The sequence below is a fragment of the Dermochelys coriacea genome, chromosome 2 (assembly GCF_009764565.3).
Source record: "Dermochelys coriacea isolate rDerCor1 chromosome 2, rDerCor1.pri.v4, whole genome shotgun sequence".
In the NCBI taxonomy this organism is placed as follows: domain Eukaryota; kingdom Metazoa; phylum Chordata; order Testudines; family Dermochelyidae; genus Dermochelys; species Dermochelys coriacea.
The window spans coordinates 192,107,452-192,133,076 of NC_050069.1; the positions used below are offsets into that span (position 1 = coordinate 192,107,452).

The 25,625-nt window shown below is 39.5% G+C and overlaps 1 protein-coding gene across 2 annotated transcripts in view; it reads left to right on the forward strand.

The window, feature by feature from the left end:
* Positions 1-25,295, forward strand: part of MRPL3 (mitochondrial ribosomal protein L3) — a 63,414-nt gene extending 38,119 nt beyond the window's left edge. For both annotated transcript variants that reach the window (XM_038392655.2, XM_043508937.1), the window contains exons 8-10: positions 257-334; positions 3,612-3,689; positions 22,871-25,295. In XM_038392655.2, coding sequence (XP_038248583.1) covers positions 257-334; positions 3,612-3,689; positions 22,871-23,020 — 306 coding nt within the window. In that variant the 3' untranslated portion in view covers positions 23,021-25,295. The remainder of the gene's footprint in view (positions 1-256; positions 335-3,611; positions 3,690-22,870) is intronic.
* Positions 25,296-25,625: the final 330 nt, after the last annotated feature.

The window sequence follows — 25,625 nt, forward strand, 5'->3', positions numbered from 1 at the left end:
AGGAAGCATTTACAAATGCTAATCAGTAATGGGGATCTTCAACACTGCAAATACCATCTTTAAGATTCCTCTTGGTGTCAATTTGTCCAATATGTGAAACAGTCTACGTTAACAAGTGTAGCCTTCTCTGTTTGAATTTGTAATCTACCTTCCTTGCCTCCATGAACTTTGCCAGGAAGCTTTGTAATTGCTACCCCTTTCAGTTTGCAATGGTACCTTTTCTAATTATGTAATTTTTGGCCTTATTTTGATGCAGAATGCTGGCAAAGTGTTCCGTGGAACGAAAATGCCTGGGAAAATGGGTAATGTCTACAGGACCGCTTTTGGGTTAAAGGTGAGTTCTAAATATAGTAGTCACATGTGGAGAGAGTTCACTCTCTATTTCAGTCAGATAATGAGGCTTGGCAGCTTCTAGAATACCATGTTATGCTGACAGGTACTGGTGACTGCTTGGAGCACAAACCTCTTTCAGATTGGGTGTGAACGCCTCCTTTAATTGCCATAACTATCAGAATGAGTTAATCAGAAGCCCCCATCAAAGTCTAAATCTATACTACCACTCTTGGCTGTATGACTTGTGTCGCTAAGGGGTATAAAAAAAACACACCCTGAGCGACATAAGTTTCACCAACAGAAGCACCGGTGTAGACGGTGCTATGTTGGCGGGAGAGCTTCTCCCACCAACATAGCTACCGCTGCTCATTGGGGGTGGTTTAATTATGTCAACGGGCGAGCTCTCTGCTGTCTGCATAGAGCAGCTACACGAGAGATCTTAAAGTGGCACAGCTGCATTGGTACAGATGTGCTGCTGTAAGCTCTCTACTGTAGACATGGCCTAAGCCAAAAAAGAATGTGAACCCATCCAGATACTTTTGCTGAGTATCATTTTTTTGTGGGGAGGCGAGGGGAAAAGGGAGGAAAAACACCTAGAAACTGAGAACACCCTGAATGGAGAGGCAGAGCAGCTGAAAATACAGCATCTAACCCTGGAAGAAATGTCAGGAGAGGTTTTTGGGTGTTGGTGCTTTGAACAAAAGAAGCTGTTTCCTGCTATTTGATTCTTTCTGCATTCAGTGACACAAGATTTTGTGCATTCTTTATAAATAAAACTTCATCAAAGAAAAACCTCACTGTCACCAATTTCTGCTCCCACCTGGAAGATCCCTGGGTTCCCAGTGTTTGACTAGCTGCTTGGGTTGAAAAGGGGGAACATTCCATAGTGCAATATCACATTTCAGTCAGAACCCCAAACTAGGTCAGCATAACTGGACCATGAAAGAGAGAGCCAAAAAGACCCAAACAGCATGTGTCCATCCTCATCTTGTAACTTAAAAAGAAGGCATCTGCTCTGCTCCCACATGTGCATGCATCCTAAGTGCTTGGGTTTTGGAGGTGGGATGGGAGTTATAGATGAGGCTTTAGCACATATGGTATATGCCTCACTGTCGTTCTGCGAGGTGAGCAGGAAAAGTACTTTTTGGAAGGCTACCAGCTGACTTCTTAGAGCTTGTGCCAGCTCTAGTTCGGATCCAGGCCAGGTCAGCAGTGCAATAAGTTCTTACAATCTGGTGGCTGCCCTGTTCACTGCCCTGTATCAAATGAGGTTATTGTCCCAGTCCAGTTCCTGATGCACACATGTTCACAGCACTAAATGGGAATGAAGATGCGCTTACCCATACAGGTGACCTCTTTAGATAGTACAAAGAAAAGGAGTACTTGTGGCACCTTAGAGACGAACAAATTTATTTGAGCATAAGCTTTCGTGAGGTACAGCTCACTTAATCAGAGGCATTCAGTGGAAAATACAGTGGGGAGACTTTTATATACACAGAGAACATGAAACAATGGGTTATATCATACACACTGTAAGGAGAGTGATCACTTAAGATGAGCTATTACCGGGGGGGGGGGGGGGGGGAAGAAAACCTTTTGTAGTGATAATCAAGGTGGGCCATTTTCAGCAGTTGACAAGAATGTCTGTCTGAGGAACAGTGGGGGGTGGGGGGGAAAATAACATGGGGAAATGGTTTTACTTTGTGTAATGACCCATCCACTCCCAGTCTCTATTCAAGCCTAAGTTAATTGTATCCAGTTTGCAATTAATTCCAATTCAGCAGTCTCTCGTTGGAGTCTGTTTTTGAAGTTTTTTTTTGTTGAAGAATAGCCACTCTTAGGTCTGAAATCGAGTAACCAGAGAGATTGAAGTGTTCTCCAACTGGTTTTTGAATGTTGTAATTCTTGACGTCTGATTTGTGGCCCTTTATTCTTTTAGGTAGAGACTGTCCAGTTCGATCAATGTACATGGCAGAGGGGCATTGCTGGCACATGATGGCATATATCACATTGGTAGATGCACGGGTGAACGAGCCTCTGATATTGTGGCTGATGTGATTAGGCCCTATGATGGTGTCCCCTGAATAGATATGTGGACACAGTTAGCAACAGGCTTTGTTGCAAGGATAGGTTCCTGGGTTAGTGGTTCTGTTGTGTGGTTGCTGGTGAGTATTTGCTTCCGATTGGGGGGTTGTCTGTAAGCAAGGACCGGCCTGTCTCCCAAGATCTGTGAGAGTGATGGGTCGTTCTTCAGGATAAGTTGTAGATCCTTGATGATGCATTGGAGAGGTTTTAGTTGGGGGCTGAAGGTGATGGCTAGTGGCGTTCTGTTGTTTTCTTTGTTGGGCCTGTCCTGTAGTAGGTGACTTCTGGGTACTCTTCTGGCTCTGTCAGTCTGTTTCTTCACTTAAGCAGGTGGGTATTGTAGTTGTAAGAATGCTTGATAGAGATCTAGTAGATGTTTGTCTCTGTCTGAGGGGTTGGAGCAAATGCGGTTGTATTACTGCTGGTAATGCTGCTGATAATAGCTCATCTTAAGTGATCACTCTGGTTACAGTGTGTATGGTAACACCCATTGTTTCATGTTCTCTGTGTTTATAAATCTCCCCACTGTATTTTCCACTGAATGCATCCGATGAAGTGAGCTGTAGCTCACGAAAGCTTAAGCTCAAATAAATTTGTTCGTCTCTAAGGTGCCACAAGTACTCCTTTTCTTTTTGCGAATGCAGACTAACACGGCTGCTACTCTGAAACATTTCCATGACACTTGCTTATCCTGCTAATTTGTCCTGCAAGATTTTGCTATAGCTCTCACTATAACGGGAAGAGAGACTGAAGTAAAATTATGATTGCTGGATCAATATCTGAGCTTCAAGGGCTGATTGAAGTTGGCAGACAGGCTCCTATTGACTTATGGTTCAAGCCTCAAATGTATTTGAGAGGTGCCAGCTCAAAGTTGAGTTTGATTAAAATGTTGGGGCAAATTTAGGAAAAATAACATAAAAGGCTCAGTCACACCTCTTCTCCCCAGAGTCCCAACTTCTGCTAACACATTTGTGTTTTATTTTGCCATTGAAAAGGCATACTTATGCCTTTTGCATGCATACACAATATATTATAAAATATATTCCTACATTGCATAAGCATCCCAATTGCAGAGCTATATTTTACTCCACAATGGCTTACATTTACCAACTTTTAACTGGCTATAAATAGTAAATTGAATAAATCCTGAAACCATAATAAATGCATAGGTTTCCATTTTTTTAATCTTGCAGGTGTGGAGGATCAACACAAAGAACAACATTATTTATGTAAATGGTTCTGTCCCAGGTCACAAAAATTGTTTGGTAAAGGTACGTTTGTTTCTCAAGTTCTTTCATTTATCAAGTATCCATAATCTTGACATTATTTTATGAGGTCTACATTTTCTCCTGTTTGAAAGTTGATTTGTAGTAGAAAATAGTTGTTTTTGCTCTTGATTTGTTTAGGATCTGATCTTGCACCTTTGAATCCAATGGGAGCAAGATTAGCACGGGGATGGGGAATAATCGGTAGAGATAATGATGAGGCCCTTATTCAGATTTGTTTTTGCTTTGTAATGGAAATGCCTATCGATGTTTAGCCTTCAGTACATTAACACGCCTTGAATATGATTCTGTAATAAGTAGCTTCGGTCTAGTGCATTTCTGCTTATCATTATTAAACTGAGCCACTGGATTCAAAATCCCCATTTCAAAGCAGGGGTTTGAACAATACCCCTACCATACTATGGGGTATTCCAAGACATCTGTCTCTCCCTCCCTCCCTCCTGGTGAAGCAATTCAACTTTGTATGAAATAGCTGGGTAGTCATTAGGCCAGAGAGAGACAGAAGAAATGACTGTTCAGCCTTGAGGTTAGGGTTCAAAGCCATGCTCTTGAGTGGGGATTGAAACCTGATCTCCCACAGCCCAGGTGAGTGCTTTAATGGTTGGGCTAAAAATTATAAAATGGGTGGGTAGTACCATCACCACCTCTTCCTGCCATTTTGTGAATCTAGCCTGAAAAAAAAAACTGGCCGAAAATATTGGGTGAATTAGTGTCAAATTTGCAAAGAGTTTCAGATTAACTGAACTGCATGTTTAGGTGAATATAAACTGTTTTTTCAAACAATTTTGCCCATCTCTACTCTACCTCACAAGATGTGTTCAGTATCTCCCAAGAAGGATTCAGCCCTTATTTGAGTCAAGTAGGTACTTCTACCTTTCTGAATTATAACACTTTTTTGCTTAGTTATCATAGCAAAGAATGAGAATTACAGTTCAGCAAATTGTAACAAGCCTTTCTGACCATTAAAATCTCAGATACTGCAGAGCAAGGATATTGTCACTAGGAGAGCTGGCACAACTATATGTCTGTAAGACTAAAGACAGATTTCCTGTAAATTGTAGTGTTTGTCCCTGTTGCTGCTTTTTTGACCCCCTTTACAGTAGTAACCCTCTAGAACTTAGTGACTAAATGAGGTCTGTGGGTGGAATTTTCAGAAGTACCCATTTGATTTAGGAGCACATGTCCTCTTGACTTTCTATGGGTGTGTCTTCATAAGTCACTCCAGGCACTTCTGAAAATTTCACCTGATATTCCACTTTTGAGCTTGGTGCAGCTCTCCTACTCTCTATAGTTCTTAAATTGGAAGGGATTAAATAACTTTAATGTTTTTCCTTAGAGGAGAGTTAGTGGTATTTGGGCTACAGACAGTCTGTAAAAGGCCAGCTAGTCTTTTGGGCATGCGGTTGGGAGAAAACCCAGGGTGAGGATCAGGAAAGTGAATAATACACTTATCAAACTAGTTGAGGGAAAATGTTGCAATGTTTTTATTTTCTCTTAGTGTTTTACTAAAAACTCTGTTGTAGTATATTAGTTGGTTTTCAATTTTTAAATAACTTACAAGACTCTGTTTTCACATAGTGATTAACTATACCACAATGTGCATTAGCAGGATATTCCTTAGGCAGTTGAAGGCTCATAGATAGGCTTTCAGGATACCAGAGGTATGCACCAGTTACCTGCAAATGCACAACATAGCAGTGGCTTATTGCTATGCTAGAATGGTTCAATAGTATAGTTTTTTGACATTGAAAACTATTTTAAAATTAATAATTTTAAGAAACACAGTCCTGTCACTGCAAAAGGCTCTGTTTTCTTCTTCTCCTTAGTCCAGTACTTGCTAAGAGAGATTCTGCTAGAAGAAAATAGTCTAGATGGTCACTTGCCTTGAAAGGTTATGTATGAGTCTGACAACTAAAGGGGAGGATTATATTTTGCAAGCACTTCTGAAAAGAGGTCTTCAAAAAATGATAGGTGTTTGAAAATGATTGTATATAAATAATCCTAAAGGCAATTTACACAGAATTGTAAACCAAAAGAATGCTTATGATAATTGGTACTCTTCAAGCCATGGAGTGTTGGACTCCAACGTGCAGGTCAGATCTGGTGTGCTGAATGAATTAATCTGGGCCTGTGACAGATTCAGATTATCCAGCAAGAGTTCAATCAAGAACATTCAGCTTTTTGTAAACAAAAAAAGCGCACACAAAAAGTAAATCGTTATATTTGGGGGGTGGGGGAACGTTTATTGGATAGTCATTAGCATTCCTTGGATAGTTATTTTGATAGCATAACCCTTATTGTTGTGCACACAATTCCAGAGAACTTTTATTAGATCAAAATAGTAAATATTGAGGCCACTTCACAAAGCCCATATAAACTAACCAGGTTTCAGCTCTGGTTTCATAGAGAGAGCTGCTTTTGCCTGGGGTGCCATTGTCTTGTCTTGTTTTAATAACCGGGTATCTTCAATAAACGTCTGGTGGCAGTAAAAATAGAGTAAGACTGGTTCTTCTTTAATCCTTGCTTTATGAGGTCATTGAGACTCGGAATATTGTATTCTATTTTCTGCCAGCCTACAGCTTTCCTAGACTTTAAGGTCAGATTTCACTCTAAGTAGATCCTACAGATTCATTTTCTGAGCAGTGGCTTTAGGTTGCTTAAAGAAAAATCACCTGCCATATTGAAGGTGCATTTAAAAAAAAAAAAAAAAAAAGCTTGTTTGTCCTTTTGCAATATTAACTTTTAAATCACATTTTATTTACGTCAGATAAGTCTTATTAAAACCCAGCACTGTTAAACTTGCAAACAAAGGGCTACAGCAGGGAACAATTTACTATTCTCTTTGAAAAAAGTGTACTGTAAGTGCATCATGCTGCGTCTCAGGGTTGGATCTTTTCCCTCGTCTCTTTCTTTCTTTACTGAGCTGTCACATTCAGTTAGATTATACAGTATTCCTGCTTGCATTTAGACTTGTTGCCTCCTTTTTGCTTTAAAAGCAGCCCTGCTATTGAAAGCAGACCAAAAAGATGTTTTTAAAAAAAAAAACAAAAAAAAAAAAGTCCTTGAGACAGCACTGCTTCTCTAGTCAGCAAAACTGTTAACAGGAAGCTGAAAACTGCTGAGCCAAACCACACTAGGCCACATAGTAAAACAAATGCATGGAAGTCTATAACTGAACAGGATAACAAATTTCAATTGTGATGGCAGTCTCTTGCTGTGCCACTTAAGTGAATAGGTATTTGTTACATTAATTGTTTCAGTGATGACAAATTCAGTCAGCGGAACACCGAATTAAAATTTTTAATATAGTCCCTGATTTAATTAGAAAGGGGTTTTCCTTTTATACTTTACACTGTCAGTCCACCATGGATGACACCTACTGATGTGCGTTGGAAGCTTGCACAAAGATCGAAGGCAAAATGTCTTCTTTATAGTTAGTAATGTTACTGGGCCTTATTCTGGGAACATATAATGCAAGGTACTTTTAGGACTGCTTTGATATTTCTTTTTTTTTTCTTTTTTTCCCCCCAATTTACATGTGGCAGTGTCCAAGTTTTGTGTACAGACTGTTAATCATGTGCAAATTACATGCAACAGCACACTTGTGTTTGAAAATATGCTAAGTCACAGAGGAGTAACCTTAGCTTCCGCCAAGTTTCAGATGTCTACAAGTAGACATTTTGGAACGGGCAAATAAGTACATGTTGCACTTGCAATCATTTGAAATCATTAGACTTCAGGGTCAACGCTTGATTGAGAAGAATAGGGTCAATTCACATTTCAAAATGGTTTCAGACTAACACCATTACAACCATAAATGCTACAAACTTAATATTTTTAAACCCTTGTTTTTTGGCAATAAATAGCTGATTACTTTGACATTAAAGCATTCTTTAGTTACTACAGTATACAGTTATTACAAAAAATATAAAAATCACCTGCACAAACACATTCAGCAGTTGGGAGGGGGGAATATCAAATCAATGAGTGAAGGAATGGGGCAGACCCTCTGATAAAAATAGGGAACTAACTTCAGTTAAATTAGCAATAAACAAGTCCAGTAGAGTGCTGTGCCTGAGAATTAAGCCCTTCATGCCAAATGGAGAGGCTGCCAAATGCATTGTCTGCCACATAGCCCTGAAGCATGTCTGTAGCCACTCAGTAGCTGAGAGCTCCTAGGTCTGCTGGTTCTACCTTAGGAAGAATTTTCAAAAAACAGCATAGTGTGGCATACTACAGATATCAGATACCTAACCAAAACTAATTCCTTAGATATTACTTAGTGCTTGAGACCTCACGCTCATTCTGAGGTTTATTGTAGTCATAAATCCGTCATCTGAATAAGCATCCTAAGGACGGGATAGGATAAGCCCATTTTTTTGAAATCTCTCTGTTAACCTCATTTGATGGAATACCTCTTGCATGGATTATCTCTCCTTTTCTCTCTCTTTTTCAACTAACCTCTCTACACCTTTTTTTCCCTTGTTTGGAGCCCACACCTCCTACCTTCCTTTCAGGATTCTTTGTCTACATATACACATAATTATTCTCTATACTCCAGATTTAGAGTAGTTTGGACTTATGGCAGGGGTAGCTGCCCTGGGACACCACCTTTCACAGGTTGCTTTGGATTCCAGTACAAGCTGCCTGTAACAGTCCTATTGAATGAGACTAAAGCACTTGGTGGCTGGAAACCCCTCTTCATCTGAGCCCAGAATAGGCAGGAACATAGTGGCAATATTTTTTCGTAAGAAAAGAGGAAAGGGACCGTGCACTAGAGCCCCTGTCTGTTGCTTGGCAACCACTAAACCACCTTGTAGTGCACCTTGCGGATATACTGTGTGTGTGTGTGTATTTAGGAATCCATGTATCCACAATGGGTCCAGTATGTGACTATAATCACATGAATTTTCAGGCCTTGTTTTCAGCAGTGAAAGAGCAAAGTCTCAGAACTGAATGCTGGTGAATCTCTGGTTTAATTAGAAAGGGGCTTGCCTTTTATACTTTGCACTGAACCACGCAGGTAAATAACTTTGACAAAGTAATATTTCTAATCAGCTAGAAAAGCTAGCTTTGTCACTTAAAAAGAGATCCTTGCTTAGATCTAAGAATATAATTAAAAAAAAAAAAACTACTTTGAGCAAGAATGGAAGAACTTTTCTGATACCACTGAGTTTGAACATTTACAAACTGGGATTTTTGATTACTGAAGCAACCTACTTCAGGTAATACCTATATCCTTCTATCCCTTTTACTGAGATAGAGGGACTGGAACTACTGGCTGTTCCATAGATGTAATCGAGAAGAAAAGAGGTAGAATCTCTTCTGTTGGTTCACGACTCTGGAGTTATCTTCCTTGCCCTATACACAAGTTAATCCGTTATATCCTTTAAGGGAAAGCACAAGACTATTTCCTTATTTGGGTTTTGTAATACCTGAGGGGGTATTACAATTTAGGATTTTTTTTTTAATCTTTTGTTGAGGCACACAGTTGCCTTTGGACTTACTGTACTGATATATATCACATAATGAAAGCATGGATTATTGCAAACACTAACCAACCCTACTCACACATAAATTTAAGAAGGAGGAATCCATCTACCTTTTTGCTGTTTAAAAAATGGTAAACTCTAACTGTAATACCATTGTTAGAGGGTAGACAAAGTTAATAGAAACTTTTTAGTAGATATCCCCTACAAAAAACTACATTGATTGGATTAAAGTTGAGTACTCATCAGAAATTTAAGTGTAAAAAATATTAGATGTTGTAATTATCCGCAAACCCAAGCATTGTAAACCCAGGAAATTCAGAATTAAGGTTACCCATAAAAGAAATCCCAATATGTTAAGATAAGAAATGCACCTGAACAACCTTAACTCTGCCTGTATTGATGCCATGCAGAGTTAAGGTTGTTCAAGTGCCTTAATGTGCATTTCTCCCTATAATTTTTTTTACACTTGAGGGGGTGCAGGACTCAGCCATTCAATGTTCTCTGCCTCCTTCCCGATGTCTCATGGTACTGTAAGGGCACCCCCAGTAGTTTTGCTTCAGTACACAGTAGAGCTAAGGTAGCCATGTCTTGGGGACCCTTTCAAGCCATGTTGCCTAAGCTAGCGTCTAGCCACAGAATCTTTTAAAGAGGAATGACTGCTGGAGCAGTTAATCTACAAAGAAGAATTCTTGATGTGACCAGTCTCCCTCATACCACTGAGTCATTACAGTCAGTAGAATTATAGCATGTACTGATGCTAAATTTCTGAAAGGGCGCAGTTTTTAATGATTTAATTCAAGCTAATTAACAAATTTATTTGTAAATCCTCAGAAAATTCATTCTCTGTTCAAAGAACAAGTGCTGCAAGTTTTAGACAGGATGTGTGCTGAATTTTTAATAAACCAAGAAATTGAATCTCTACTTTAAATGTGAAATAGAACTGATCCTTAACTATGGAGTTGTTATAAAAGGCCTCTGATTTTTTTTTAGTGAATGCAAATCAAGCTATCAAGTTAACTATTCTTCCCAAGTTCTTGGGCATGAAAAATTCTGTGCAAGCTCCGTTCAGTTTGTGGTGGTCCGAATCTTGCTCCCGTTGAAGTCGGACAGTTTTTTGCCATGGTCTTCGTAGTCATAGAATATCAGGGTTGGAAGGGACCTCAGGAGGTCATCTAGTCCAACCCCCTGCTCAAAGCAGGACCAATCCCCAATTAAATCATCCCAGCCAGGGCTTTGTCAAGCCTGACCTTAAAAACTTCTAAGGAAGGAGATCCCACCACCTCCCTAGATAACGCATTCCAGTGCTTCACCACCCTCCTAGTGAAAAAGTTTTTCCTAATATTCAACCTAAACCTCCCCCACTGCAACTTGACACTATTACTCCTCGTTCTGTCATCTGCTACCACGGAGAACAGTCTAGATCCATCCTCTTAGGAACCCCCTTTCAGGTAGTTGAAAGCAGTTATCAAATCCCCCGTCATTCTTCTCTTCAGCAGACTAAATAATCCTAGTTCCCTCAGCCTCTCCTCTTAAAGTCATGTGCTTCAGCCCCCAATCATTTTTGTTGCCCTCCGCTGGACGTTTTCCAATTTTTCCACATTCTTCTTGTAGCGTGGGGCCCAAAACTGGACACAGTACTCCAGATGAGGCCTCACCAATGTCGAATAGAGGGGAATCTGCTGGCAATGCCCCTACTTATACAGCCCAAAATGCCATTGGCCTTCTTGGCAATAACGGCACACTGTTGACTCATATCCAGCTTCTCGTCCACTGTAACCCCTAAGTCCTTTTCTGCAGAACTGCTTTCTAGCCATTTGGTCCCTAGTCTGTAGCGGTGCATGGGATTCTTCCGTTGTCCTTGTTGAACCTCATCAGATTTCTTTTACACCCAATCTTTCTTTTAGCCCAATCCTCTTAATTTGTCTAGGTCCCTCTGTATCCTTTCCCTACTCTCCAGCGTATCTACCACTCCTCCCAGTTTAGTGACATCTGCAAACTTGCTGAGGGTGCAATCCACACCATCCTCCAGATCATTAATGAAGATATTGAACAAAACCAGCCCCAGGACCGACCCTTGGGGCACTCCACTTGATACCGGCTGCCAACTAGACATGGAGCCATTGATCACTACCCGTTGAGCCCGACAATCTAACCAGCTTTCTATCCACCTTATAGTCCATTCATCCAGCCCATACTTCTTTAACTTGCTGGCAAGAATACTGTGGGAGACCGTGTCAAAAGCTTTCCGAAAGTGAAGGAACAATACATCCACTGCTTTCCCCTCATCCACAGAGCCAGTTATCTCGTCATAGAAGGCAATTAGATTAGTCAGACATGACTTGCCCTTGGTGAATCCATTCTGACTGTTCCTGATCACTTTCCTCTCCTCTAAGTGCTTCAGAATTGATTCCTTGAGGACCTGCTCCATGATTTTTCCAGGGACTGAGGTGAGGCTGACTGGGCTGTAGGTCCCAGGATCCTCCTCCTTCCCTTTTCTAAAGGTGGGCACTACATTAGCTTTTTTCCAGTCGTCCGGGACCTCCCCCGATCGCCATGAGTTTTCAAAGGTAATGGCCAATGGCTCGGCAGTCACATCCGCCAACTCCTTTAGCACTCTCGGATGCAGCGCATCCGGCCCCATGGATTTGTGCTCGTCCAGCTTTTCTAAATCGTCCCGAACCACTTCTTTCCCCACACAGGGGTGGTCACCTCCTCCCCATGCTGTGCTGCCCAGTGCAGTAGTCTGGGAGCTGACCTTGTTTTTGAAGACAGAAGCAAAAAAAGCACTGAGTACATTTAGCTTTTTCCACATCCTCTGTCACTAGGTTGCCTCCCTCATTCAGTGAGGGGCCCACACTTTCCTTGACTTTCTTCTTGTTGCTAACATACCTGAAGAAACCCTTCTTGTTACTTCTAACATCTCTTGCTAGCTGCAACTCCAGGTGTGTTTTGGCCTTCCCGATTTCATTCCTGCATGCCTGAGCAATATTTTTATACTCTTCCCTGGTCATTTGTCCAATCTTCCACTTCTTATAAGCTTCTTTTTTGTGTTTTAAGATCAGCAAGGATTTCACTGTTAAGCCAAGCTGGTCACCTGCCATGTTTACTATTCTTTCTATACATCGGGATGGTTTGTCCCTGTAATCTCAATAAGGATTCTTTAACATACAGCCAGCTCTCCTGGATTCCTTTCCCCCTCATGTTGTTCTCCCAGGGGATCCTGCCCAACAGTTCCCTGAGGTTGTCAAAGTCTGCTTTTCTGAAGTCCAGGGTCCGTATTCTACTGCTCTCCTTTCTTCCCTGTGTCAGGATACTGAACTCGACCATCTCATGGTCTCTGCCTCCCAGGTTCCCATCCACTTTTGCTTCCCCTACTAATTCTTCCCGGTTTGTGAGCAGCAGGTCAAGAAGAGCTCTGCCCCTAGTTGGTTCCTCCAACACTTTGTACCAGGAAATTGTCCCCTACACTTTCCAAAAACGTCCTGGATTGTCTGTGCACCACTGTATTGCTCTCCCAGCAGATACCAGGGTGATTGAAGTCTCCCATGAGAACCAGGGCCTGTGATCTAGTAACTTCCTTGAGTTTCCGGAAGACAGTCTCGTCCACCTCATCCCCCTGGTCCGGTGGTCTATAGGAGACTCCTACCACGGCATCACCTGTGTTGCTCACACTTCTAAACTTAATCCAGAGACTCTCAGGTTTTTCTGCAGTTTCATACTTGATCTCTGAGCAGTCATACTGCTCTCTTGCATACAATGCAACTCCCCCACCTTTTCTGCCCTGCCTGTCCTTCCTGAACAGTTTATATCCATCCATGACAGTACTCCAGTCCTGTGAGTTATTCCACCAAGTCTCTGTTATTCCAATCACATCATAATTCTTTGACTGTGCCAGGACTTCCAGTTCTCCCTGCTTGTTTCCCAGGCTTCTTGCATTTGTGTATAGGCACTTGAGATAATTCGCTGATCGTCCCGCTTTCTCAGTATGTCCTTTGCATTTGCCCTGTCCTGGAGCATGAGACTTCTACTTCAGTTGAAGGAAAACTGTGGCATATCTGCAATTTTCCTTTGAGGAAAAGTATGAAGTAAAGATACAATTCTTCAACTTAAATGTTCTGTGTAGTCTTTTAAGGATGCTATAGGGCTAGAAGAGGTATGGTAGTTCAGTATGCATTCTGTATTCACAACTTTCTAGCCTTTTCACATCAGAAAAATTAGGACAGAAGCAAAATTAGACTTAGTTTGTACACTTAAACAAGTTTTCTGCTTCACAAACAGTCTGCATTTTGCTGCTGTAGTTGCTAACACTGACATAGCCTGCAGCCGAATTAAACTGCAAATGTGAGTATGACTTAATCGGTTCCTAAAGGGGCATCAAACTTGATGCTTAAGTATTTTATGTTGATGGATTTCTGAAACTGAATTGTATTTCTGTTTATACTGCCAATTATGCTTGACAGTACATGACTAATATATATCCACAGCTTATTAAGTATCTGCAAAGTCCATTACCTTTCTGTTTTATAGACTTAATGACAAAATCATGACCAAACCAGTTTTAACTTCCTGCATGTAAAAAAAAACTTTCATGTCTGTTTAAACTATTTTATTCACTCTTCAATAAAAAAATTACAAACATATAAAAAGGGAATATAATATTGTAGATAAGCAAAACAAAATAGATAATACCACTACTAAATTTAGTTATACCACCTAAGTATTACTGGATACTCAAAAGCTAACAGGATATTTAGTGTTTGGTAATGTTACCTTCTGTAGATCAGTACTTAAATCTCCGGTAGAGAACGTAGTGGATCAAAGCTTCAGACCTTTTTCTGTCCCTAGGATGGCCAATAAAATTCAGTTCTTTGAGAACAGTACCTTACCTACAAAGAGTGTTTTTAATGTGTAACAGTATTGCAGTACCAACTCTAACAATATATAAACTAGATACCAGTGTGCTCAAGATGTTGACTGTAGCTCTAGTGGTAGAGTGTATGTTTCGCATGTGTGCTCCTTTCCATGCTCCTTTGCAGTCCTCAGGGTTTGAATATGAAGCTAGACTGCTACTAGAGAGATGGTGCTGTTTTGTTTTTTTTTAAAGGGGCAATTGACCATTGTAACTGGGTCAGTAAGGGACGTGGTGGCTTCTCCATAAGTTGGCATCTTTAAATCAATGTGGGTGTCTTTAAGAAAATATGCTGTAGCTGACCCAAGATATGGGCTTGATGCAGGTATGACTGGGTGAAATTCTGCGGCACAGAAGGTCAGACTAGGTCATCATAATGGCTTTTTCTGGCTTTATAATCCATAAAGATAATGGCTCTTAAAGGTTCATTAGGAGAGCATCATGGAAAACAGTAAGGCTCAAATCCTGCAAGCTGCTCCATGCAGGCAGACCTTGCACCCACACAACGCATCATAGGGGATCAAGCAACCTCAGCAGTCCCTTTGTGTGTATTTACTATGATGTAGTCTTCGTTACATGATTCGCAAAAAGAAAAGGAGTACTTGTGGCACCTTAGAGACTAACAAATTAATTTGAGTATAAGCTTTCGTGAGCTACAGCTCACTTTTATGCTCAAATAAATTTGTTAGTCTCTAAGGTGCCACAAGTACTCCTTTTCTTTTTGTGAATACAGACTAACACGGTTGCTACTCTGAAACCTGTTACATGATTGTATACTATTTCTCCCCCTCAGGGATCTCTGCCTATAATCAGATTGATGCTTCTGTTGCTATTAATACATAGAAAGAATAAAATAATTAAGGGCTTGATCCTGCAACCAACGGAGCTTTGCATACTGCTGAGTTCATAGAGTCCTGAGGGAGTGTACTGCGCCCCCTTGGGATCTCCCAAGATATATCAGTCTCTGCTCTGAAACATACTATTGCTACTTCAGAGGACACTGAAGAACAAAAAAGCTCATAGGGGCTCTTCTTTTTTGCCCCTTTTCTAGGTCAGGATATCCTCAGGCTGTTTTTCTTGTCCCTTAGTATCTGGGTTATGAGCGCTTTACTAGCACTTATACTTGAATCAGAGTAGCGTGTAACTGCTGTAGTATGCAACTAATTCTGTTTTGTGTTTGGTCCATGACTTACTGTAGTAACACAGTATTTAAAGTCTTCAGTGTACTGTCCTTATAAACATAAAAGAAATTGTTTAATAGCTGTCTTAAAAAGAGAGAACCATTACATTGCCTTTTAACATTGAAGCACATTTTTAAAGTGAAAAATTTAAATTCCTTCCTTGGTTGCATATACCTGCAACAGCAGCCCTCTAAACAAGCTTCTAAAGACAAAAGGAAACAAGACCTTTTTTCAGTTTGGCATTAATACACCTGTGTTTGCTATGACATCAACAGCAAAACTTGCGCAGTCAACCCACAATTGTTGAAAGAGCTGAATGTAAAATGCTGAAAGAGAACACAAAGAGTTCTAGCTTTGGTTACACTAACAAATCAAAAGAAAACAGTTGTTGCATCAAATGTGGCTTGTGTTCCTGGAACCTGTGAAACCTCCAAAGTGTTCTAAAGAAAAATTGTATTGCTGCATTCTGCTGAAAAGGACAGAGGTCTCTTTGAAATATACAGCAATACATAAGAACCCACCTGAATGCACAAAAAAAACTCTCTACAGAATGCTACTTAGAATTAATGTGCAGAATGTAATGTTAAGGCCAAACAGGGATATTGGACAGAGCTTTGAGAAGGTTATAAATATCAACAGTTAAGAACAGATACTTTATTCCTAAATCTTAGAATAAAAGGGTGTTTTAAAACTTCTCAATGGAAAATAAAACTGAATATTCATGTCCTGAAACAAGTGGTTCATAACTTCTTAATTCCTTTTACTGACAGGTAATTCAAAACAGTCCATAATGGGTAAGCACAGTATGTAATTTCATAATGAAAACGATTCAAATTTGCCGAAAATGTACAAACAAAAAGCTAACCAAATGAGTAAACTATCAATGGAATGAACTAAAAGGCCATCACATAAAAACGTGGTTTCGACCCCAAAGTGCATACTCCTAAGTGATGAGGCAAATAAAGCTCAAAAATGGACGAGAAGATAGGCCAGGGGAAGAGAAGGACAAGGGCAGTGCTAATAGGATTGCACAGTGACTGGACCTACGGGAAGGAGGCTCTTGAGGAACTCCACCAGGATGTCAACAATTTCCACCCCACCGTGAACCTCAGCCTTGACCAGTCCACACAAGACATCCACTTCTTGGACACTACAGTGCAAATAAGCAATGGTCACATAAACACCACCCTATACCAGAAACCTACTGGCTGCTATACTTACCTGCATGCCTCCAGCTTTCATCCAGACTACATCACACGATCTATTATCTACAGCCAAGCTCTAAGATACAATCACATTTGTTCCAGTCCCTCAGACACACACACCTACAGGAGCTCTATCAAGCATTCTTAAAACTACAATACCCACCTGCTGAAGTGAAGAAACAGATTGACAGAGCCAGAAGGGTACCCAGAAGTCACCTACGACAGGACAGGCCCAACAAAGAAAGTAACAGAAGGCCACTGGCCATCACCTATAGCCCCCAACTAAAACCTCTCCAGTGCATCATCAAGGAACTACAACCTATCCTGAAGGACGATCCCTCACTCTCTGACCTTGGGAGACAGGCCAGTCCTTGCTTACAGACAGCCCCCCAGCCTGAAGCAAATATACACCAGCAACTACACACCACACAACCCAGGAACCAATCCCTGCAACAAATCCAGGTGCCAACTCTTTCTGCATATCTATTCAAGGGACACTATCGTAGGACCTAACCACATCAATCACACCATCAGGGGCTCATTCACCTGCACATCTACCAATGTGATATATGCTTTCATGTGCCAGCAATGCCTCCTTGCCATGTACATTGGCCAAACCAGACAGTCTCTACGCAAAAGAATAAATGGACACAAATCAGACATCAAGAATTGTAATATTCAAAAACCAGTAGGAGAGCACTTCAGTCTCCCAGGACACTCAATAACAGACTTAAAATTGGCAGTTCTTCAACAAAAAAACTTCAAAAACAGACTCCAATGAGAAACTGCAGAACTGGAATTCATTTGCACACTGGACACCATCAGATTAGGCCTGAATAAAGACTGGGAGTGGATGGGTCTCTACAAAAAGTTATTTTCCCTCTGCTGATGCTCACACCTTCTTGTCAACTGCTAGAAATGGGCCATCTTGATTGCATTGGCCCCATTTGCACTACAAAAGTAAATTTTCCTCCCTTGGTATTCACCCCTTCTTGTCAACTTTTGAGAATAGGCCATTTGCACCTTAATTGAATTGGCTCGTTAGCACCCACTTGGTGAGGCACCTCCCATCTTTTCGTGTGCTGTAATATATATTCTTTTTACTGTATTTTTCACTCCATTCATCTGATGAAGTGGGTTTTAGCCCACAAAAGCTTATGCCCAAATAAATGTGTTAGTCTCTACGTGCCACAAGGACTCCTTGTTGTTTTTGCTGATACAGACTAATATGGCTACCACTCTGAAACAGTTACTCAGTAACTCATTTTCTTTTTTACAATGAAGATGGCACTAAACTTTACTGTTTAGGTTACCTCGTTCTTGTGAGCTAGAACCTTGGCATTCATGATATTCCAATTTTAACCTCAACCCACATAAAAGATCTTTTTGACATAAGACATAAAATGCAAATGATTGTCCGCTCACACTGCAGCTATCGTCGTAAATACATGGTGGAGATTGTGCATGACTGGAGAACAGCGTTAATAAGTATATGGCAGAAAAGCAATATGGCATCCTGGAGCAATAGATTGTGCAAAACCATCATGCATCTATTATAACCAGCACATAATTCCAAGACCACCTAAAATAGTATCAAAGATTTGAGAGCCACTTTGACATGTGAAACCAATTTCTCCTCTAATTCTTTAGCAAGCAAAATTGTGTTTTAAGCCTGGAAACTCATTTCATTTAGGAAGCTATTGAGACTTCCCAGCTGAAATTCCAACCTGCAATTTCTGTCATAGGAAGCCAGGATGTTAAATCTAAGGCTTAGTTCACACTATAAAGTTTTGCCATCATACTCAGGTAAGCTAGGAGTGGGTGGAAGGGTGGGTGGGGAGAAATCATACCCACTCTCTGCCCTCCCAGCGGACTTAGCTGTGCTAGAAAAAAAAACCCAGTCTAAATGCAACTGTGCTGAGAGAGCAGCGCTTCTGTCAACATAGGTAATGTAGTTCATGGAGACGGTGTTACTATGCTATCAAGCTCCTCCTGTTTGCTAATGGTGCACCCACACTAGGTGGGGACTCTGCTGGTATAGCTATACCAGCAAATCATTTGCCATGTAGACAAGCCTTTAGCTATGGTGTGGTCCCAAAATGTATATCTGTCGGGTGGATTGATTTAAATCATAATTTAAATTAGCAAATAGGAAGCCTTGATTTAAATTATCTATTGTAATCTTAACTTGGCATTTGTACTTTAGTTATTTTCCTAAAGTAAACTGGTTGGTGCCATTTGGCATTACTTTTTGCTAATCAGGAGGATAAGCTGCTATATTCATACAAATTTAAGCAATTATATAGCTTAATATGCATTTATTCAGATTCTTAATTTTTACACTTTTTCATTTTAGAAAATGGCAAAAGATGCATTATTTACTAGATTTTTTTTTAATTGTGATTTGTGTCAAGCTGCATTTGGAAATTGGAATTCAATTAAATGCACAAAAACATTTTAAAATTAACTAAAATTACCTTAAATGTGCTGGTTACATTAAAAAAAAGTTTATCAAAACATGTTTTTCATTTAAAACTAACTTACTAAACAAAGGAAATATCTGTAGTTGGTGAATTTAACTTTCTGATCACCTTGTCCTTCAAGATTTTAGAACTAGTAGATCTCATTATTTCACACATAGTTTTCTTGATTAGATAAGATTAGATTAGAAGTGGAAAACTGGTTTTCCTGCTTTCACCTCTCAATATGTTTCTCAACTTTGAGTGAACTAGTAATTGAACTGAACTAGTTGAATAAACTTAAAATGAAGAAAATATTCTCTCTGTACTTTCAGAAGAAGCTACTGCTGTTCAAAGCTGTTAGCACTTCAGAAACTCTGGTTCCACATGCTTAACCAATGAATTCACTAAATTTAGTGGAGTGACTTTCTTAAAATATTGGCAGCAAATATGAACTGCTTAATTTTTTATTTACTATACTTTTTTTAAATCTGTTTTTATCCACCCTGATATCTCTGCAGGACTCTGTGTGGAGGCTAAAGTACTATCAAGTATTCTGAGTAAAGTACTGTCTTCCTATCAGAACTGAATTGTTGGCTGGTATCGGATTGTTCAGGCCTGGATTTTGTTGTTCTGTTCAATTTCTGCCATAAACAACTGGTTCCATTGTATGTGTTTTCCAGTCAAGTGAGACCAGTCTTTCAATTACTAAACTTACTGCATGATCTATTATAAAAGCGGGTAATAGAAAAACAAGTTTCCTGTCTCTGCAGGGCATATTTATCTCTGTTGTAATGTGTTTCTTCTGAATATAGTTAGTTAAATTCAGTAGATGAAAGGGATTATTACAGCTTTCAGAAAGAACTCCATATATAGTAATATAGAAATGGTGAGGTTAGTTTTAAATGAGATTTCATTGCCCTTCAGTGGGTCATTCCTTTTTCTGCAGAGATACCAGGCCTTTATCATCTACCTCATACAACCTATGGGCATGAGGAAAATATTTTTCTACTGATAATTCTACCTACTTATTTTCCTCAAAGATTGGATTTGCAAGGCTAAATTTAAAAAATTTTCACATGTAGAAAGGTCAGTATAAAAAGGCCAGTATGCTACTTTCACTGTAGCAATAGATTTCTTGAAAATTTACTGTTTCTTAAAGTTTTATGTTCTACAAACCTGGGTCCTGCTTCTGCAAGGATTTATGTATGTGCTTTACTTCACGCACTTCAAGAAGCTCCATTGAAGACAATGGGATTGCTTTCACTGCATAAAATTAAACTCACTTGTAAGCCTTAGCAATATCATGGCCCAGGTTTAGTTTGCACCAGATTCATATCAGATTGCAGATATTGTCACAAAATGTCATAAATAATCTGACTTGTCTCATCTGAGAAAGATGTGTGGGGCATAAAAGTAATTTAAAGCAAACACATGAAGGAACAAAAAACACAATTTGCAAAAGTGCATAATTTAAGAGTCCTGAATATAAGTGACACTTGAGTTGGAGGATAGCCTCTTGTTAGGAACTTCCAGAATGCTGTATGATTAGATCCATTTCATAAATGAATTCCTGTTTGCTCTGAAACATAAAGAGTATTTTTATTTATTTATTTATTTATTTATTTCACTTATTTATTTATTTATTTATTTATTTTTGAACTGCGCACATTCAAAAAAAACTACTCCGTGCTGATTAGGTCTCAGTTGGAGTATTGTGTCCAGTTTTGGGTGCCACGTTTCAGGAAAGAGGTGAACAAACTGGAAAAAATCCCGGGGAGAGCGAAAGGTCTAGAAAGCATGATCATAGAATCCTAGAATATCAGCGTTGGAAGGGACCTCAGGAGGTCATCTAGTCCAACCCCCGCTCAAAGCAGGACCAATCCCCAATTTTTCCCCAGATCCCAAATGGCCCCCTCAAGGATTGAACTCACAACCCTGGGTTTAGCAGGCCAATGCTCAAACCACAGAGCTATCCCTCCCCCCGGTTCGCTGAGAGAAGATTGAAAAAATTGTGTGTGTTTACTCAGGAGGTGAGTTGATGTAACAGTTTTCAAGAGTACATAAAAGATTGTTAGAAGGAGGGAGGAAAAATTGTTCTCCCCTGCCCACACACAGACCCTAGGTACTCCCTGCCAGCACCCTGACCTACCACCCCTCCCCATGCATTCCCTAGCTACCCCCTGCCCACACATAGCCCCTAGCTACCCTCTGCCTGTACCCTGAGTGGTTTTCAAACTTTTTGAGCTGAGTCCCCGCTTTGTTATATTTTTTTGGTTGCATCCCCCCACAACCCAGGCAAGTGGGTGGCCTGCTGAGGTGAGTCAGGGGTTGGAGGTAGCATTCCCTTCCTGGACCCCGCTGTGTGGAGCTGACTGAGCCCCCTCTTCCCCCGCCCCCCCCCCCCAAGAAGTCTAACTACACCTATGCCCAAGGGTTGTCCCCCTGAGCCTGGAGCCCAGAGTTCTCCTGCACACCCGCTAGGCCCTGGAGTTTTTATAGCATGTTGAGAGGGGCCTTGGCAAAAAAAAGGTTGAGAACCTGGTCTAGAGATAATACTTAGTCCTACTATGAATGCAGGGGACTGGACTAGATGACCTCTCAGGTCCCTTCCAGTCCTACATTTCTATGATTCTGTGTGCAAGTGTCTTCCTAGTTTGCTCAGAGAAGTATTGTGAATTCATGCATAATGACCAGGTTTGCAAATAGGGAATTGTGTTTAGCTGGTCATTTGCATATGAGCATACAATTCATATGAGTTGCCAAAATTGTGTGTGTGTGTGAGAGAGAGAGAGAGAGAGAATGGCGGGGAGATATAAAGTAACCAGATACTGAAGAGCAACAGTCAAAAAGCCATAGATTTTTGTGTTTTGATTATATAGGGATTTACCATAAATTCTTATATGAAATAGCAGATCAATTTGTACTTTCTTTGTTGCTAAACTACTGTATTTTAAATACAACAGACATTAAGTTTTTTCTAAGTGAGGAAGAATTGATGGTGATAGCGTTTAAGTTTTAATATCTTCTTATAGCAAGCATTTTGTGTATCCAATATAAAAATCTAAATGATACTACAATTTTATCAGCTTTTGGTAAATACAGTTTCAGACTAGTATTTTGGTTGTACAAAGGTTAATGGGAATGCAAACTGGTGATCCATATTAAACCCAATTCCAAAAATTCTTGTGACTTTCTATTATTTTTTTATAAAGAAGTATGTTTAGATAAGTAGGAAAATGTTAAACTCGATGTCTAGCACTTGAGTTTCTGAAATTGTAAGTACAGTCGTATTTCACTTCTAGGGACACAGTCAACTTAAAATCTGGTCAGTTTAAAAAAAAATGGAGTAGTTTCATCCCTCTGTTATCCTTTTGTACTTTTAAAATTACATCTTCCCATTTTAAAAAAAATACATATTTTTCTCTTTGTTGCTCAGTCAAAAAATTCATAGGTGCAATGGGGAAATTTTCCAACTGAAGAAAAACATGAACTCCTGTACACAAAATGCTACCAGGTTCAGAAGTGAAGAGACATAGTTCTCTAAACTTTGTTAGATTAATCTTAGATTTTACTTACATTAATAGTAGTTAAAAATATGCAGACTATCGACTAAAGTGTTGTATGGTAGGTGTCATTTTTTACTCTGATTTCTTAGTGGTTGACTTTGATTCATCCCATAGCACGGTACAAAGGTTGAATTATTAAGTTTTTAAAGTCTAATGACTCAAGCACAAAATATTAGATTCATGAGCTGATATTGTCATTAATTTAACTAATGTTCAGACATGGAATTCTTTAGAAAAATAAGTGTAAATTAAATGCTGTTTTCCTCATGCATAGAAATGATTTCCTGGGGTTTAAATATATTACTATCTGTGAATCATCTGTTTGATTTATTAAACTGTTTTTCATTCTAGGTCAGAGATACAAATTTACCTACTTACCGAGACTGCAATAAAAATCCTCCATTCCCCACATTTTTTGCTGATGGAGAAGAAGAGCTACCAGAAGACTTGTACGATCAGGAAGTCTTCCAGTTCACTGATCCCTCTGTCACATATGTTTAGTGGTATTGACATCTTTAAGAACGTGCAGCTTTCACATTATTTCTGTGAACTTAGCAATGCTGAACAATTACAAACCCAGAAACTGCACTCTAGTTGAATGACCTGAACGCATCAAACGTTGTTGGGTTGGGTTTTTTTTTGTTTTTTTTTTTTTTCAGGTAACAAGATTTACTTGTTCCAAAACCGTATTGAAACAGTGGGTGGTGGTAAGTTGGTGTGTCTGAGGGAAGGGTTGCAAAGTAATGGGTATATTGCTGACTTATCTTTTTACATTACAAAATTGCCTCTTGTAAATTTTTCCCTTTCACAGACTGCCAAGATTTATATTTCTTTAAATCCATTGTCTTGGAATTATGTGCATCAGTTACATGATTGATTGAAGTTGAGATTATTAACAGAACAAAATTTATAGTTTTTTCCCCTGAGGGATATGTACTGATTAACTTTGACTAAACAGAAAATAAAATTTATTAAATATCCCATTTAGCCATCTGGGGACATAAATGGTCTGTTTAGGACTTTACAAAGAATGGACTTGAAATGTTGAGTAGAACGGAGCAGGAGAGGGGGGAAGAATTCTAACTCTTTTCTCAGACCTAACACCAGAGGCAATTGCCCCGTAGTGTCTCTGGAGCTATAATCTTTTCCACCTTTCATTTCCCTTTCTTCATCAAAGAGCCTTTCCTCTTTATTTTAATGCTATGAGTTTAGAGCAACAGTTATACAGTAAGTTTTCCAGAGGAAAGAATGAGACTAGCAATGTCTCTCTGGTAAGAGTTGTGGCAGTGCTCGCTGGCTAGAAAGGCTAGACATTTTCAGTAATGTGGACACAAGGACTACAGTTGCTGCCTGTTTGTCCCCTTCATTGGTAGCTTGTTCTGATAACTTCACGAAAATGTCCCTCGCATAATGTCTCTGGAGAAATATGTCCCCTTCAATTGTCTTCATATCTGAGATTTTATATGGTTATGGAAGAGCTTTGGGTCTGCCCTAGTCATCTTCGTCATTTAACAAAAATGAGCCAAGTGTGAGGGGTCTGTTGTACAATTTCTCCCTATCACTCCTATCTTCTACTCAGGTATTCTTTTATAATGGTCAAAGTGCAAGTACTCTCCCTTTGGCTTTCTCTACCTTCCGTAAGTTATTTACTGTTTAAAGGCCTGATCCTTTTAACCATTACTTTACTTGCATGAGCATTTCCTTTGAAGTCCATAGGACTAATCACAAGCATAAAATTAAGTATGTGCCTATCTGTTTGCTGAATTAGCACCTACTTGCCTACCACATGCTTTGCACAGTACAAGATTTGCATTCACATGTAATGTTGGGGAGGAGTGCATCCCTAGGTAAAGTCCCATTTTATGTCTACAGTTCATGTAATGCTTGTCAGGAAATCCATCCATTAATTTTGTGCAGCTTCACTACAAAAGTTGATGTACTTTAAAATGTATTTTATATTTTACTAAACGATTTACCGAAACCTTGAGAACAAATATGTATGCCCATTCCAGAGGTGAGGTCCCATCCCATTTAAAAGCAATATTCATGGAGTTATCTTAGTTTATCCCTGAAGTTTACTGAAGGTAGTTTGAAATTGTTGTTCTAATCTCTTGGATACAGTATACCTTTTATACACATTAGATATTCACAGGGGACATAGTAGTTTGGGAAGGATAATGTTGATATACTTAGTGCATACAATAAAGAACTGTGAACTGGTAATATCTATGTTGTTATCACATAGCTTGATTTAATCTCAGCAAGTATCTCTAAGTATAAGTAAATAGGGATACTGCATAACTCTCTCCCTTTACCCCTTCAAAAATAAAATTAGGTCAGTCACCAATGCTCATATATCATAAACCTTAGAAGTACATTGCTAAGAAGTTAGCACTAGCCCTTTCCATTATAAGTCATGTATTCCAATTGGTTTTTTTAAGTGTCCGTGAGAAAGTGGAATGTTGTAATCTGATGCACTGAAGGTCCTACTAATACTTGCAATTTAGCCTCCTGCTGGCAACAATGATATTGTTTTCTGAGGATAAACCCTTCAGTGTTTGACCTGATGAACCTCAAGTTTTTATAACATTTTAATTTTATTTTTATTTTTATTGCTCTGTGGATATAATGTAAATTAAAGGCGTATCTGTAAGACATTCATGTCTTTTTGTGCAGCTATATTTGCAGTGGTTAATACTGTGCAGCTGCACATATAGAATGAAAGTAAAGAAACCAATCTAATGTAGCTTAACGTTAATAAACTTTTCATAATAAAGAAGGAATTTGTCATCTAATCTTTCAAGTGTGAAATGATATGTAAGTGGAATGGGGGATTTGATATGTCTGTCTACATTTCATAAAGACTAGATTCATAGATTGCAAGGTCAGAAGGGACAAGTGCAATCAACTAGTCTGCCCTCCTGTATAAAGCAGACCGTAGGGACTTTCCTGAATTAAAAGTTCTAGAAGTACAAGTTTTTGGAAGAGGGATTCGTAGTAGGGGGGAAAATACAACCTACCTCTTCAAGAGAGTGACTTGGTTTCAAAGTTAGCAAGTTTTAGTTAAGGCAATCAGGGTGAGGGACAGGGGAGGACAGAGGCAATT